This window comes from Echinops telfairi, unplaced genomic scaffold, assembly GCF_000313985.2.
Source record: "Echinops telfairi isolate 266 unplaced genomic scaffold, ASM31398v2 ScPeMD7_7427;HRSCAF=8465, whole genome shotgun sequence".
NCBI lineage: Eukaryota > Metazoa > Chordata > Mammalia > Afrosoricida > Tenrecidae > Echinops > Echinops telfairi.
The window spans coordinates 9084186-9099817 of NW_022111327.1; the positions used below are offsets into that span (position 1 = coordinate 9084186).

Sequence of the window (15632 nt, forward strand, 5' to 3'; positions counted from 1 at the left end):
GTGGGGTAGAAAGGGGGAACCAATTACAGATTGATTTTTCAAGCATAAAGGGCAGTATGCCAGAATTCAGACAGTAGTATCCCCATGAGCCATAGCTGAAAAATGTAGTAGTACTATGCTATCTAGTAAGGCAATCAAACTATTCACATATTTCATATGACGATTTAAGTTAATAATAGTTAAATCAAGGGATTCTGGTGGCACAGTGATTAAACACTGGCCTGCTAATGGAAAGGTTGGCTGTTCAAACCTACCAGTCAGTCCCTGCCTAGCTGCAGGAATTACTGAACAACATGTTGAACTCGAAATTAGACAAGAACACCTTGCTTTATTGTGCTTTGCAAATACTGCAGTTTTTACAGATTGAAGATTTGTGGCAATTCTGCACCAAGTAAGTCTGTAGGCACCATTTCTTCAACAGCTTGTTGCTGTGCTTCACATCTTGGTAATTTTTAGAATATTCCAATTTTTTTTCATAATGCTACTGTACACTTAAAACCCGCCGAACTCTATGCCTTCGAATCTATTCCCACTCATAGCAACCCTATAGGGCAGAGTAGGACTGCCTCTGTAGGTGTTTCAGACTAACTCTTTACGGGAACACAAACTGTTAGACTAAACTGCAGTATAAAATTATCCACAGTAGTAGAATGGAGAACACTGTCTTTGTGGATTATTGCCCTTGGTGTCCCCTGAGATTATGGGTTGAGCCATCAAGCCCAGTGACATTGCTTCAAGTTTTCAAAATGTTACCCCTTATGGTCTCCTACATACATGAATAAATTTATAGCATAGGTAAATACATATGTAAAAATATACACTCTCAATCATATGCATATTCTTGGGTATAGTCACATTCTCTTTTCCACACCTATACAGCTTGCCAGGATATCACCTTTTTAAAAAGACATCAATATAAAAAATTGTATCCTACCTAAAAGATGCACATGTGTGTGACAAAACTGCATAAAGCCAGAAGCAAGTGATTATTCCTATATACCTCAGGATAATTGTTAATTATGGTGGGAGGGAAAGTTTGTGGTTAGAAAGGTGTGGTGGGCAAAGTTTTATTTTGTTGACCTTCTATTAGAATTTTTTAAAAATTAGTGCTTAGCTCATGCATAGATTTTAGTTAAGACATAGAAAATGTTAATACAGACCCTGGTTTTTAGTATGTTGTAATGGTAGTAGGGGGTAAACATTCACTGCTTCTAGCACAGTTTTAAACTTAAAAAATGCAAATGACAGGTGAATCAAAAATGTCATAGGTCATGTATGTAGAACCATTGAAAGCATCCCCTATATAAGAACAGATTTATGTTCTATATAAACTATGTGTAAAAAATATACTGTCTGCATTTATTTTACTTTTTGTTCTTTGAGTCACTTAAGTTACTTCAGTTATAGCTCTGCTTTAGTAGTTCCATGGCTGCATTTTGTTTGTGCTGTCTCATTCTTGTTCATGGTTTACATGAAGCAACTGGTATTTCCCACTTCATTGTCTCTGGCGGGCCCCTCCCACCCTCGTGGGATGACATTTTAATATGCATCTTCTCCTAGGCTTAAATCCTGCTAACTTCAAACTATGTTTAGGTACCTATTCTATTTTACAGGGATCAGGACTAGTGCTTTGCTCACTTCAGGTGCACAATTTAAGAAAATAGCAGAGTAATCACAGTAATCAAGATACGTAAATAATATCTTAGCATTTAAATTTAAAAAATGAAGATTAAGGAAAACACCTATACCTTAATGAACAATTCTAAAGCCATTGGCCATTGAATTCATCTCCACTCATTGCAACCCTTAAGGACGGAGTTTGCAAGGCTGGTGAACCTTTACAAAAGCCGATTGTCCCATCTGTCTCTCATGGAGCGACTGGTGGGTTCTGTTTACAGCTCAACCTTTTAAATAAAGACAAGGTCTCTGGGCCAAGCTTAGGATGAGTTGCGTGAGGCAGGGTCATGCAAGAGAATGGTTCAAGCCTATTGTTGAAGTTTTGATAATTTTTTATGTATATTATTGGATTATTGGCCACCCCTTAAATTTTGCGTCCGAGTCCTGCCTCAGAGAAGTGGGGTCTTACTCTATGTATAATCATATTATATTCTGAAATGTCCTTATAAACCACAGTAGGGTGGTTATGCATCAGGCTGCTCAGCAGTTCCAAACCACAGGAGAAATACAACCTTTCTACTCCCATAAAAGTGTTAAAGCCTAAGAAAACCCACAGGAGCAGGTCTCCTCTGTCCTATAGGGTTGGTGTGAGTCAGCAGTCTGCTTCTATAAACATTAGCCAAGAAAACCCTAAGAAGTCATTTTCTGTAACACGTTGGCTGTTACAGTTTGCAGATATTTAACGTGACATAATTTGCTTTAAAAGATAGTGTCATTTGGTTGTAGTTGAAAAGGAATAAGTGGACCTTTGTTAGAAAGGGCATTATTTTATTGAAAACAAATCTAGAAGTCCTTTAGAGCATTTTCAGATTATACAAGTAACAATTTTAAAAAGTGTATCGAAATGCCAAACCACGTAGATAGAGTCTAACCCAGTGCTTGGTACCTGGTTCTATGAGTTTTGACAAATGCATAGAGTTAGGTAACTGCCACTACAGTCAAGAGACAAATCCGTTTCATTATCCTCAAGGAACAGATTATGACGTTTCAACTTGTAGGACACAGATCTCCTATTACTGTTATCCTACAACTCTATAAAGCATATAATTGAGTATAGTAGTGTAAATAATTTTGTCTATGAAAGAAAAAAATTATAACATCTCACCCTTAGCTGTTTAAGTTCCTTTTCCTAAATTACCAGAATGGCAGATTCCCAGGTTCCATTTGTGTAAACTGTGGCGCACTGTTCATGCATTGGGCTGCTAACTGCAAGGTCAGGAGTTAGAAATAGCCAGCAACTCTTGGGAGAACAATGGGGTTTTCTACTTCCGTAAAGAGTTACTGTCGTGGAAACTCACAGGGGCAGCTCTAACCTGTCCTACAGTGTCGCTATGAGCTGGCATCAATTTGATGGCAATGAGTTTGGTTGTTTTGGCTTTACTGTAGTAAATTCATTGCTCTAACAATAACATACTGAATTTCAACCCTTTTTAAATGAGATAAACCTTTCTGTGCTTCTCAGGCTTGAAATGATAGTATTAATTTCACTGATAGAATTTAGGATTTGAGTTTAGAATTTGACTAAAACAATTCATTTAAATATGAGTAAACTCTATTACTTGTAACATTCGTTTGTCCTAAAACTTAGCAGATTCAGCTGGCATGTTACATAACTATGAGGGAGTTTGTTTTTTCCAGGTTCTAAACAAATTATTTCTTTTGTTATAAACTTATTTGAACAAATATTATATTTGTAATTCTTATATCAAAACAGTGAGCCTGGTAAATAAGGTTTGTGGGTAAACAGCTACAGAAAAATTAAAGGGATCAGATAGTTCATCTCACCAGTCTTTCTTTTTGATTCTGTACTATTTTAAAATAGGGAACTGTTGGGTTTTAGAGTTCTGCATATTCCTCAAATGCTGGCAATAGAAACATTGAAGAATTGCTTCAATCTGTAACCTGTGTGGTTTAACCTTTCTCTTGTCCAGCTTTTACATCTTATAACTTAACATAATGTCCGATTGTTGAAAAGATTTTTTAAGCCTGCATTAAGTGTTAAGCTAAGTAAAAAATTTGCTTTAATGGCCTTTTTATTGGAAATTCTCAAAGTTGGATGGCCAGAGCTCTGCCACTTCCTTTTTTTTTTCTTTTATTTTCAAGTAACTTCTCAAAGTCAGGACTTTTTCTAATAAACTTCTAGTTTGAAGTAGTACATATAAGAGAGTGTGGGTACTTTATCTTCCAAATTTTTTTATTTTAAGTCAAAGCATGCAAATTGGAGTCATTTTGCCGCCTTGAGGCAGAGAAGGAAGAGATGAGCCACTGCATTGTAAGGTGTCAATTGTGCATTGCTGGTTAATGGCTTATGTCTTCTTAGTGATTGCTTCATCATCCTATCCGTACCACTCAGCTGCCATTCCTGCTGCTGCCACTTCTCTACCACCCCCGCCCTTGCCGCCACCGCCACCTCCTACTCCTTCTCTTGAGATGGGAGATGCTTCAAACTTTCCACCACCACCGCCACCTTATTCCTGTGATCCTAGTGGCAGTGATCTGCCCCAAGGTAAGTAGATACTGAGATTTGAGTGAAGGCTATTTAACTATGAGATTTGTATTTTTAATGTTGTAGCATATCCCATTTTGGTTGAGCTGTGTGGCTAGGGTAGAAGATCAAATGTGAATTGACTGAGTAGGTCAGTGACTGGAAGAGTTCATGAATTAGAAAGCCAAATCAGCAAGTGGATTAGGAGAGTTGACATGTGGTGTTTTTTTAGTTTTTTTGGGTGGGTACATGTCTGCCTTCAACAAGATTCTCAAATGACTATCTTTGCTTTTCTCAGCTCTAGAAAAGCAGGAGTAAAAAACGTGAACTTGATGCACTCTGTACTAAGAATTCTGTGTGGATTTTAAAAACCAGTTTTGTTTTGTTTTTTTAGTGCAGACGGTGTTGAGGGGATCTGTCTAACCTGGGACTCTGCCATGTGCTCTTGTTTAATGAAACTACTAAGAAAATTGCTTTTTATCCGGAATTATGCTCAATTTGACACTATTTATAAAAAATAATTGTAATTGAATGTTTTTATTGCTTTTTCCTTGCTTTCTTTTGCTGATACATTTTCAGCAACTCCAGTTTGTTCTTTTAAGTTAATTATCTTCTTGGAGATGATTCTTATATCTATTTATTTCTAGACCTGGCCTCCCAGATTTTGGCTACTTGTCTACGACTACTTGTTGGACAGTTTTTACTTGGCTTCCTTAACTCAACATATGTTTAATGCAAGTTATCTTTTATATTCTTTGATACTTCTCCCCAGCACCAATGAAACATTGACCCTTCCCCTTGATTTCCTATTTGTTAAAAGGGCTTTCATTACCACCTGCTTGATTCAGTATCTCATTCCTGTCCAAGAGCTGCTCAGTTAACACATAAAGTTGATATTTGCATTTTTCTTTTTTCTTTCTTTTTTCCTTAACATTTATTTTAACATGTCTAAACATGTTCAAGCATTCATCAAGGTACAATGAATCTTTCATGTCCTCACTATGTTGTTAGTAGGTGCCATTGAGTCAGTTCTGACTCATAGGGACTTGTGGTATAGCAGAACAAAACACTGTCTGGTCCTGCCCCATCCTCCAAATTGTTCCTATGCTTGAGCTTATTGTTGCAGTCCTTGTGTCAATCCAGTTCTTTGAGCACATTCCTCTTTTTTGCTGCTCCTCCACCGTACCAAGCATAATGTCCTTCTCCAGGGACTGCTCTCGCTTCGCATGTCCAAAGTGCATAAGATGAAATCTTACTATCCTCACTACAAAGATCCTGTTATTAATATTTAACTGCATTTGATTTTTTACATACGTCTTCTATCCAACAATCAAACCATCCTATTTCAGTTGCATTTCAGAGTAAATTATAGACAACAGTATACTTCCCTCTCTAAACTTCAATATGAATCTCATTAGCTGGAGTTTAGTATTTAGTTTTCATTTGATGTAAGGTTATGTGCAATGGAGTGCAAAAGGTCAGTTTATATTGGCATAGTTTAAATAAATTCATGCATATGCTTGTGTTGATATACCCTATCAGAGTATAAAATATCATAATCATCATAATTCCTCAGTTACCTCTTGCTAGTCTTTCTTCACTCCCAACCACTATTTGTCTCCTGAGGGAATCATTTTAATAATACTAGTTTTACCTGTTTTAGAATTTCACATGAATGTAATCTGAATTCTTTATGGAAGGCTTAAACTCAGCAGAGTGATTTTGAGATTTACCTCTGGTGTTGCCTATATCAGTGGTTCTTTACAGTTTTTGCTGATGGTATCACTCTTCCTCAGTTTATTAATTTTCCTATGGATGTCTAGGTGTGGACTATTTCTAGTTTGGGCCTGTTATAAATAAAACTGCTATGAAAATTCTTATAAAAGTCCTTGTGAAATACATCTTTTTATTATCTTTGAATAAACACTGAAAGTAAAACTGCTGGGTCATAGATAGGTGTGTTTGGTTTTATAAAATTTGTGGAGTTGTACCATTTTATACCCCTACCAGCCGTGCTTAAGAGTTTCAATTGTTTCTCATTATTACCAGCATACAGAGTTGTGACTCTTTTGGCCATGCTGAATGAGAGTGATGAGCTTTTTTGTTTATGTGCTTATTTTGGTCATTCGTATAATTTGTGTATACTGTCTGTTTATTTTTTCACTATTTTTCATTTGTGTTCTCATTTATTGAATTATAGGAAGCTTTTACAATCCTTTGTTACGATACATTTGATAAATACTTTCTCTCAGGCCATAGCTTGTCTGTTTATTTCCTCATCTTTGTCTACTACAAAGCCATTGAACATTTGCCTGTTTTCCTCTGGAATCTGTCAGCTTTTATGCTTAGATCTGTGATATAGCTCATAATAATTTTGTGTATGGTGTAAGGTAGAGGTTGAAAGTTCCCCTTTCTCATGGATATCCAATTATTTCAGTATAATTTGTGGAAAAAAGATTTCCCTTTCTCCACTGGATCACTTAGGTCAAAAATATATGACCCGGCTTTTGATGCTTTCAATCCTTCCCTCAGTATCATACTCTCTTCACAGTAAGTTTTATGAGGTTAAATATTTTATTAGTTGACTATCTTCCTGAAAGTTGATTTGGATATTCTAGGTAATTTTCATTACCATTTGATTGGCTGTTTTACCCCCACCTCCTCAAAAAAAAGCCACCTGGGCATTTCATTGGGATTGTACTGAATCTACAGATAAATTTGGGGAGAATTGCCATCATAACAGAATTGACTCTTATAATGTATGTTCTCGGTATCATTATATTTAGGTTGTTTTGGTATCTAAAATGTTTTGGAATGATTTTCTATGTCTTTCATTATATATATTCCCAGTATTTGAGATTTTTGGTCTTAGAAGTGAGAATGGCAAGACTTTGTCTCACATACTTAGCACAGATTATCAGGAAGGACCAGTCCTTGGAAAATAACATCGTGGTTGGTAGAGGGTCACCAATAAAGAAGATCCTCAAGAAGTTAGACTGGCATAATGACTGTAACATGGGATTCTAACCTAACATTTGCGAGAGTTGGTTCATTCTGTTGTACCTAGGGTCCCTACGAGTCAAAAACTAAAAACTGTAATACGCATTTCTGTTTATGATACAGTGGTAAATCAGAGCTTTAAAAATTTAATCTTCTAAGTATGTCTTGGCAAGTTTATAGAAATGAAGTTGGTTTTTGCATACCAATCTTGACTAATTTTTAAGAATACACCTTGTACAGGGTTTTCAGAATTACTCACTGCCTCCTTCCTAGGTCATATCTTTATTTCTTCATTCCTTGAACTGTTACAATAGCTTCCTAGCTTTGTTCATTGCTTCTGTTACCTGAAACACTTTGTGTCTTCCTCTACAAACTCGTCAGTGAGTCTCTCACTTTTGTAGATTAAATTGGAATAGATTTGATGTGGCATTTACAACTTCTACGATCTAGTCTCCATTCCAGACTTAAACTCCGTCTGCTCTTCCTTGAATTCTCTGCACCTGGTTTTTATTCCTAAGCCATTGGTACTGTGGTGATTCTGTTAAATTGGAATATTAGGAATATTTCCTCTTCTTCCTACATCTAATTTATTTATTTGTGAAATATTTTAATTCCCTATACTCTGGAGAACTTTTATCCCCCCAGGATATAACAAGTTTTGATTTCTTTTCTCATTACTTCTTCTGTTAATAATTTTACTGTTACTTTAGTTAAACTTGAGTAAAAACAAAGGTGATTGTTTCATACTGTGCTGGTCGTCTCAGCAGGCATAATTAATCTCAGCATTATTTTGTAATATGTATCAGTGCTATTAACAGATTGCTTATGTAACTTTTGCATTAAGCTTTTAGACATGAGACAAGAATTTGCCTTTATTGGACTCTTCTAAATATTAACAAATGTTGTGGAGGTAACATCTGGGTAACTTAAGAATGAATATAAACAAAAGAAATATTACCAAACTTAGAGGTAGAAAGTGATCTTACAGTGGTAGGGTAGGGTAGATTGTAAGGTAGAATTTAGGGTGGTATCAATTTGAGAAGACGACATTGATACCTACCTTAAATGCTCAAAGAGAAAAGCTTTAAGTCAGCGGTTCTGAACCTTCCTAATGCCGCAACCCTTTAATACAGTTCTTCATGTTGTGATAACCCCCCAACCATAAAATTATTTTCGTTGCTACTTCATAACTGTCATTTTGCTACTATTATGAATCGAGCGACCCCTGTGAAAGGATTGTTTGACCCCCCCCAAAGGGGTTGCACGACCCACGGGTTGAGAACCGATGTTTTAAGTGATAGTTCTAATTACTGATATCTAGTCACTAAACTTTTTATTTTAATTTTAGATACCAAAGTTTTGCAGTACTATTTCAATCTGGGATTGCAGGTATGAGTCAAGTTGCTTTGCTAAGATCTGTATTAAAAATTATAAGCTGTTAATAATCAGATTCTTTTTCTTTACAAGCTAAGAAAATCTTGTTTGAGGATCCTAATTCTGAATTGAGCATTATAAGGGCCCTAAAATTTTTGTTTTTGTTTCCCCAAGTTCTTTTTGAAGATAATATAGTTTAGGTTTGTACTCTATCCTTGGAATGCTTTCGTCTCTCTTTATTAACTAGCTATTAAACTTAGTAGAGTGGGGCTGAGGTTTAAGCAGCACCACTTCAACATGTATTAATTAGCCTCCATGTGTAACATCATGTGGCAATTTAAATATTTATTTTGATTGTTCCTGCATTTTATGTGAAAGTTGAATTATCAGACTAATTCAACTGGTTTTCCTAATTGCTCTGAGCCATAGAGGTTATTCTTGATAAATGTCTTAATATCACTGAATGTTGTCTCTGATTTGAGATGAGAATTCTCTTAAGATCATTTTCCCCGAAAGATCCTTCTGAAATATCTACCAAGATGGCATGTCTACTGAAAAGAAATAAAAAATTTAGAATTGTAATTAATAATTATCTAATTTGTAATTAGTAATTACCAAGTTACTGGAAAGTCTCCTGGATAATGGTCAGATCCGTTTATCATTCCCAGACTCTGAATTCCCTAAACATTCATTGCCAGGATCTTGTCTGTCACAATGGGTATTTTGTTCTTGAGAATACTTTTCCTAAATATTGTTTAGAGACTTACAAAATAATAAACTACATGTCTCTTCCATTTTTTAGTTTATTATAATCACATATAGAAACTTCAGGTGTGGGTTGTTTTAGAGCAGGTGTCCTCAAACTATGGCCCGTGGGCCACATGTGCCCCGCCGAGGACATTTATCCACCCCGCCCAGTGTTTTTTTCCCGTTTGTTTTTTTTACTTCAAAATAAGATATGTGCAGTGTGCATAGGAATTTGTTCATAGGTTTTTATAAACTATAGTCCAGCCCTCCAACAGGTCTGAGGTACAGTAAACTGGCCCCCTGTTTAAAAAGTTTGAGGACCCCTGGTTTAGAGTATTGTCTTGACTTTTGCATCATGAGAATTAAAAAGAATTGAATAGATTTTTGACCTTTTCTGACAGTAAAAATAAAAATTTTCATTGTAGAACATGTGAGAAATAAGAAATGATAAAGAAAACCAAAATCACCTTTATAACAACTGTATACTTTGATATATTTCTTTATAGCTTTTAAACCAAAACATGGACTGTGCTAGATAATTTTGTGGTTTTCACAGTGTGCACATGATTTTTATTGCCTTTTCAGTGTTCTAGCATAGACATACCATAATTCCATAATTTGTTCATCCAGGTTTCTTTTGTTGAGCACTTAGATTATTCATTGTTTTCGTTTTTTTATTTTTAAAGTCACGCTTAAAAAGACATCATTATATATAGATGTTTGAACACATTGTGTTTTCCTTGAGAATGTTTTCTTAATTCCTAGATCGAAATATGAGAAAGACATGTTGTAAAAGATCTTAAAAGTTAGAAGACAATCTTTCTAAGTGTCATACTGTTTAAGAAAAAAAAATCAGTCTCACCACACCCGAAAATAATGGCTTAATGTTTTCAATGTGGAACTGTAATATTTTAAGAATAAAACCCAACCCACTGCCATCAAGTTCATTCCAACTCATAGCGACTCTATAGGACAGAGTAGGGCTATTCCATCAGATTTGCTAGACTGAAGCAGAATGCCGTATCTTTCTCCTATGAGTGGCTGGTGGGTTTAACAGCTGAGCACATTACCCACTGAACTACCAGAGCTTCTTGCTTTAAGAATAGGGAAGAGTAAAATTGTTTGCTCTTTTTCTTTGCCCTCTCTTGCTGAAGTGCTATCACCACAACTACTGGCATACCATGGTATGTGTGCCACAAATGCAGCAGCAGTTCTCGTTGGAGAATTATCCAGTGTATACTGAGCAACCTCCTCTGGTTGAGCAAGCCATTCCTCAGTTGTACAGTGACGGGGGGAGAACAGATGGCACACAGGCGGAAGCATCAGCAAATGGTGAGTACATAATGAGATTGCCTGCAAGAAAGACAATTGGATTTTGTTGTGTAATTTAGTAAGAAGTTTCAGATGTTTCATTTGGCCCATATACTAGGCCTGCAGTTCTCAAAGCAGAAATGTGTGGACCTTTTAGGGTTTTGGCGACCTTTTCCCAAGCGTTTATGTGTCCAAAACTATACTAAATAACAGTACAATTTTCTTTTCCCTTTCACTTTGTTGACATTTGCATTGGCAGTGCTGAAATCCAGGGCGGGTAAGAACTCTGACGCCAATAAGAACAAGGAAGTAGCAACAGACTGTGCTAGCAGTTCTGCATTTTCCTTGCTGCCAGACACTTGAGATACAACAACGCCAAGTGTAACTTTTTTGTTCCGAGACATTGCCAGTTTTACAAAATCTTGATTTTTGAATAATTATCTTCAATAATTATTTTTGACTAATTCTGGGTGACAAAGTGGGAAATATGTGTAAAGCACTTTTGCATGAGGAATGGAATATAACAGCTAACTTAAAAGGACAGTGTAATTCAGTTAACAATCTGAACTAGCTGACTTTTTAATGGAACATTTTTACCTGAAAGAAACAGTCAGGGTGGTTACTCCAGCTTGGAAATCTGGCAGTTTTTTTCCCAAATGAACAAAAGTGATTCACTACATGGAAAATCACTAATACTATATATTGTCAAAAAGAGGGGAATAGAACTATGTACTCATATCACTATGTTAAGAATTTAGGTTGCAGCTGGACATTGGGCCTCGACTCAAGTACTCCCTCAACACAAGAACACTTTGTTCTAACAATCTGGCATCCTTTGATGCTCACCTTTCGCTGAAGTCAAAATGGATGCATAAGAAAATGTGGTGAAGAAGCTTTGCACAGTGGCAATATCATAGCCAATGAGGTTTACCTGAGGCATGATTATTGCTAATTGAAAACTTTTCCCAATACCCCTCTGTGATGACATGAAATATAGTCGGCACTGGCAATTTTTGACGGTCTCCACGGAGACAGTTTTTAAAAAAAGAAAAGAAAATGTGAAGAAAGTTGATGGTGCCAGCTATCAAAAGATAGAGCATCTGGGGTCTTAAAGGCTTGAAGATAAATAAGCGGCCAACTAGCTGAAAAGCAACAAAGCCCACATGGAAGAAGCACACCAGCCTGTGTGATCATGAGGTGTCGATGAGATCAGGTATCAGGCATCTAAGACCCAGAACAAAATCATACCCAATGTGAATGGGTGGAGGGGCATGGAGTGGAGACCCAATGCCCATCTGTAGACAATTGGACATCCCCTCACAGAGGGGTCACAGGGAAGATATGAGCCAGTCAGGGTGCAGTATAGCACCGATGAAACACACAACTTTCCTCTAGTTTTGTGTTGCTTCCTTCCTCCCACTATTGTGACCTCAATTCTACCTTACAAATCAGATTATACCAGAACATGCACAGTGCTACAGATAAGAGCCTGAAACGGAGGGAATCCAGGATAAATAAAGCCCTCAGAGCGAACAATGAGAATAGAGACACCAGGAGGATTAGGGGAGTGGGGGGAGAAATGGAGAATCAATCACAAGGATCAACCAATAACCCCCTCTCGGGGATGAACAATGGAAAAGTGGGTGACGGGAGATGGAGGATGCTATAAGGTATGGAATTAATAATCTATAACTTACCAAGGGTTTGGGAGGGTGGGTAGGTGGGGGAGGGAGGGAGGGAGAAGAAATGTGAAGCTGATATCAGGGGTCTCATGTGGGAAGAGAGTGCTTTGAAAATGATGGCAGCATATGTACAGTTGTGCTTGACACACTGGATGAATGTATGGATTGTGATAAGAGATGTAAGAATCCCCAATGAAAGTATTTTAAAAAAAATCAAAATCAAGCTTTCAAGTAAAAATTAGAATTTTAGAAAACTTGGCTTTCAGAACTCTGGGCTTGGCAGCATCCTAATATTTAGAACTTCTGGAATAATGTAGGTAGAGAGATGAATAAATAATGGTTTATATTGTATCATGAACTGTTCAATATTTGGAATGCCTGTGTGACTCAATGGAACAGTATTTTCCCAGTAATGTGTGGGTAACATGTTATTTCTTACCCATGTGTGGTTTTGTAAAAGATATCAAAGTATGAGATAGAATATTGGACTTGAATTGTAAGAGCATATGAAAAGTCCACATTTCTGCTGACCTTTAAGTAGAAGTTTTTAAATATCTGTATGTGTTAAGCCAGATTTTCTTCACATACTTTAACCAAAAGAGAGTGAAGAAAGATTCTGAGACCAAATGAGAACCACTGTGCTAGACCATCGAGCACTGGTTCGGTGCCTGAGTTCAGTATAATACAGATAGAGAGGCATTTGAGGGGCTTGGAATGGGATCTTTACTCAGTCCTTCTTAGAATCAGCATGAGGGTAGAAGAAATAATGTAGATTTAACAGAACTGAATCTGGTTCACATTCCAGCACTGCTCCTTAATGATTACAATATTGGCTAGATTGCTTACCTCTTTAAGCCAGATTTCCTGTAAAATAGGGGAATACCAGACTTCCCAGAGTGGCTGGTTGAAAGACCTAGCCGAGATGGAATGTCTTAAGTATACTGTTCTTTGAATCACATTAAGAATGTTAATTTCCTTTTTTCTTTTCCTTTCCCTAAGCATATTTCAAAACCACTGCCCTCATCATAGTGACTCTATAGAGTTTCTGAGGCTGTGACTTTTCATGAGAACAAACAACCTCTTCTTTCTCCCGTAGAGCTGCTGGTGGGTTTGAACCATTAACCTCATGCTGAGCAGTCCTTTACTTACCTGACAGTGCCATCTGGACTCCTTTTAAATATTTTTATTTTGAAATGTTAGCACTATAGCATTGTATTCCTAGTATGGATGTGGTATGTGGCCCAGTGTACTTTTGTGGAACGTTTTAATTGTGGTGTGTTTGCATCAGGCAATGAGAAGTTTAGTTTCAAAGAACACGCTGATCTGTGTTATCCCAAGTAATGATGCATTCCTTTTCATCTAATAGATGTAGACACTCTAACAAGCCGAGGGTAAGAATAGCCATTGTCACTGAAATTGACCCTTGGTAATGAGGGCTATGGTTCTAGAATCTTCATGACAATAGTTAGTTGACCACGTTAATGTCTGGTTTTTTTTTTAGAATATTCTTCGGTATGAACCAGACTGTGTAGCAGATGTATTTTTTCATGGCTAAAGTGTGCTAAAAAGTTATTTGTACAATAAATGTTAATACCGGAAAGCTATTTGATAACTTGTGATTAGTTCTTTTAAGAGTCTGAGGAGGGACTAGGTATTCTAGAGAATAGTTCTTTATGTATTTAGCAGATTGGTACCCGAACCATCCTGGAAAGATCTCTAGGTAGACTATACCTGACACACAGCAATATACATATGTGTATATTTGGAAATTGTCATCGTTTGTTAACCTGGTTTTGCTCACTGTTTTTCATTCACTGTGAATGATTAATTTTATTTTCACCTTTAAGAATAGCCATCTATGTAGCATGCGTTTCTCCTTTAATGAATTGTACGATGTGGATTCTTTCTTTCAGGTGTTTTTACTAATTCTGACCCTGCATCTGTCACTCATGGAGGAGCAGTGTATTATCCAATAATGTCGGATCCCTATGGGCAGCCTCCATTGCCGGGTTTTGATTCCTGCCTGCCATATGTGCCAGAGTATTCCTATGTGCCTCCCTGGCACCCAGGTGGTGCAGTATATGGTGGTTCTCAAATTCATGGTGCTGTGAATCCTGGGCCAGTTAGCTATATTGCTTCACCTTCTACAGCCTCTAATTATGTACCTCCAAATATATAAAATGCTGAGCAGTATATAAGGTATTCTTGCACTGCCATTTTTCTTGCGGCCTTGGTTCTCAAAGCACATTTTATGTTAGTGCTTAAGGGATTTAGTTAGAATGCTTATTGTATCTGCCTTTAAGATTATTTTGTCTTCTGATTTGTTAGTACTTTAAAGTAATTGAATATTACTTTTTGTTGCCTAAAAAGGAAACTGAGACTCATGAACAACTTGCCCTCTATTGAGCAGGTTTTTGTATTCACCTGTTTTATCGGTCAACCAGCCGGTTAACTTTGTATTAGCTTGAGGGTATCATTTGCTAAAAGGAATAAATCCTACAAACTATTCACTTGGTTCAAAATTCACACATATTAAAGCCATGTAAACTTAGAATAGCTTCATTTTTTTAATTGAAAACAAGCCAAGGATGTTTGTTTTTTCTGGATGACAATACCAAAATTAAATGGGGCGCACTATGCAGATCTCTTAAGAATTGTCTGAATTGAGTTGTTTTCTATGATGTTAATCAGTTTTGAAAATACTTGGTTCCTCTGATTTAGACTTATCCCACATGCTGTAGTTAAGAATTAAGTTGATGTAACTGATTTACTGCACAGTATTGAATTTGGTATCCTTTGCACAATTAGCAGTAAATAAAGATTAGCATTTAAAATTGTTAAAATGTCTCTGGGATTTTCTTTTTTTCTCTTTTTCATCGCAACAGAAGGGTAGCAGACATTTGATTCATTTGTATTTTTAATTCCCGCACACTTCAGTTGCAAAAGAATGCGAATCTGTAACATGAACTGGTGGTAGGAGGGGGAGTTAATTGAGGGTGACTTGAAAATCTCAGGTCATTGCATTGTGTCTTCTAGTACTTTTTCTTTGCATGTGTTCAGTTCCAAGTTGTGTATCTGATATTTTAAAATACATTTAAAATACATTTTGGTCAGGCTGCAACTTGTCATTTCTGCCTTGCCCTTGTATCTCTCAAGGTCTGACTTGTCACTGACTCTCTGACATAGTCTTTTTTTTAAATTCATTTTATTGGGGGCTCACACAACTCTTATCACAATCCATACATATTCAATTGTATAAAGCATATTTGTACATTCATTGCCCTCATCATTCTCAAAACATTTGTTCTCCACTTAGCCCCTGGCATCAGCTTATTTTCCCCCTCCCTCATGAACCC

The 15632-nt window shown here is 36.7% G+C and overlaps 1 protein-coding gene and 1 non-coding gene across 2 annotated transcripts in view; both read left to right on the plus strand.

Annotated features, from left to right (window-relative positions):
• The window catches only part of ALG13 (ALG13 UDP-N-acetylglucosaminyltransferase subunit), a 73546-nt gene extending 58427 nt beyond the window's left edge, over nt 1–15119 (plus strand). Inside the window, 4 exon segments of the mRNA XM_045298548.1 lie at nt 3998–4183; nt 8511–8551; nt 10438–10615; nt 14190–15119. Of these exon segments, the coding sequence (XP_045154483.1) occupies nt 3998–4183; nt 8511–8551; nt 10438–10615; nt 14190–14455 (671 nt within the window). The 3' untranslated portion in view covers nt 14456–15119.
• LOC115872615 lies at nt 11486–11626 on the plus strand. The gene has a single exon (XR_004047953.1). It is a non-coding gene; the product is annotated as a U4 spliceosomal RNA (small nuclear RNA).
• Nucleotides 15120–15632: the final 513 nt, after the last annotated feature.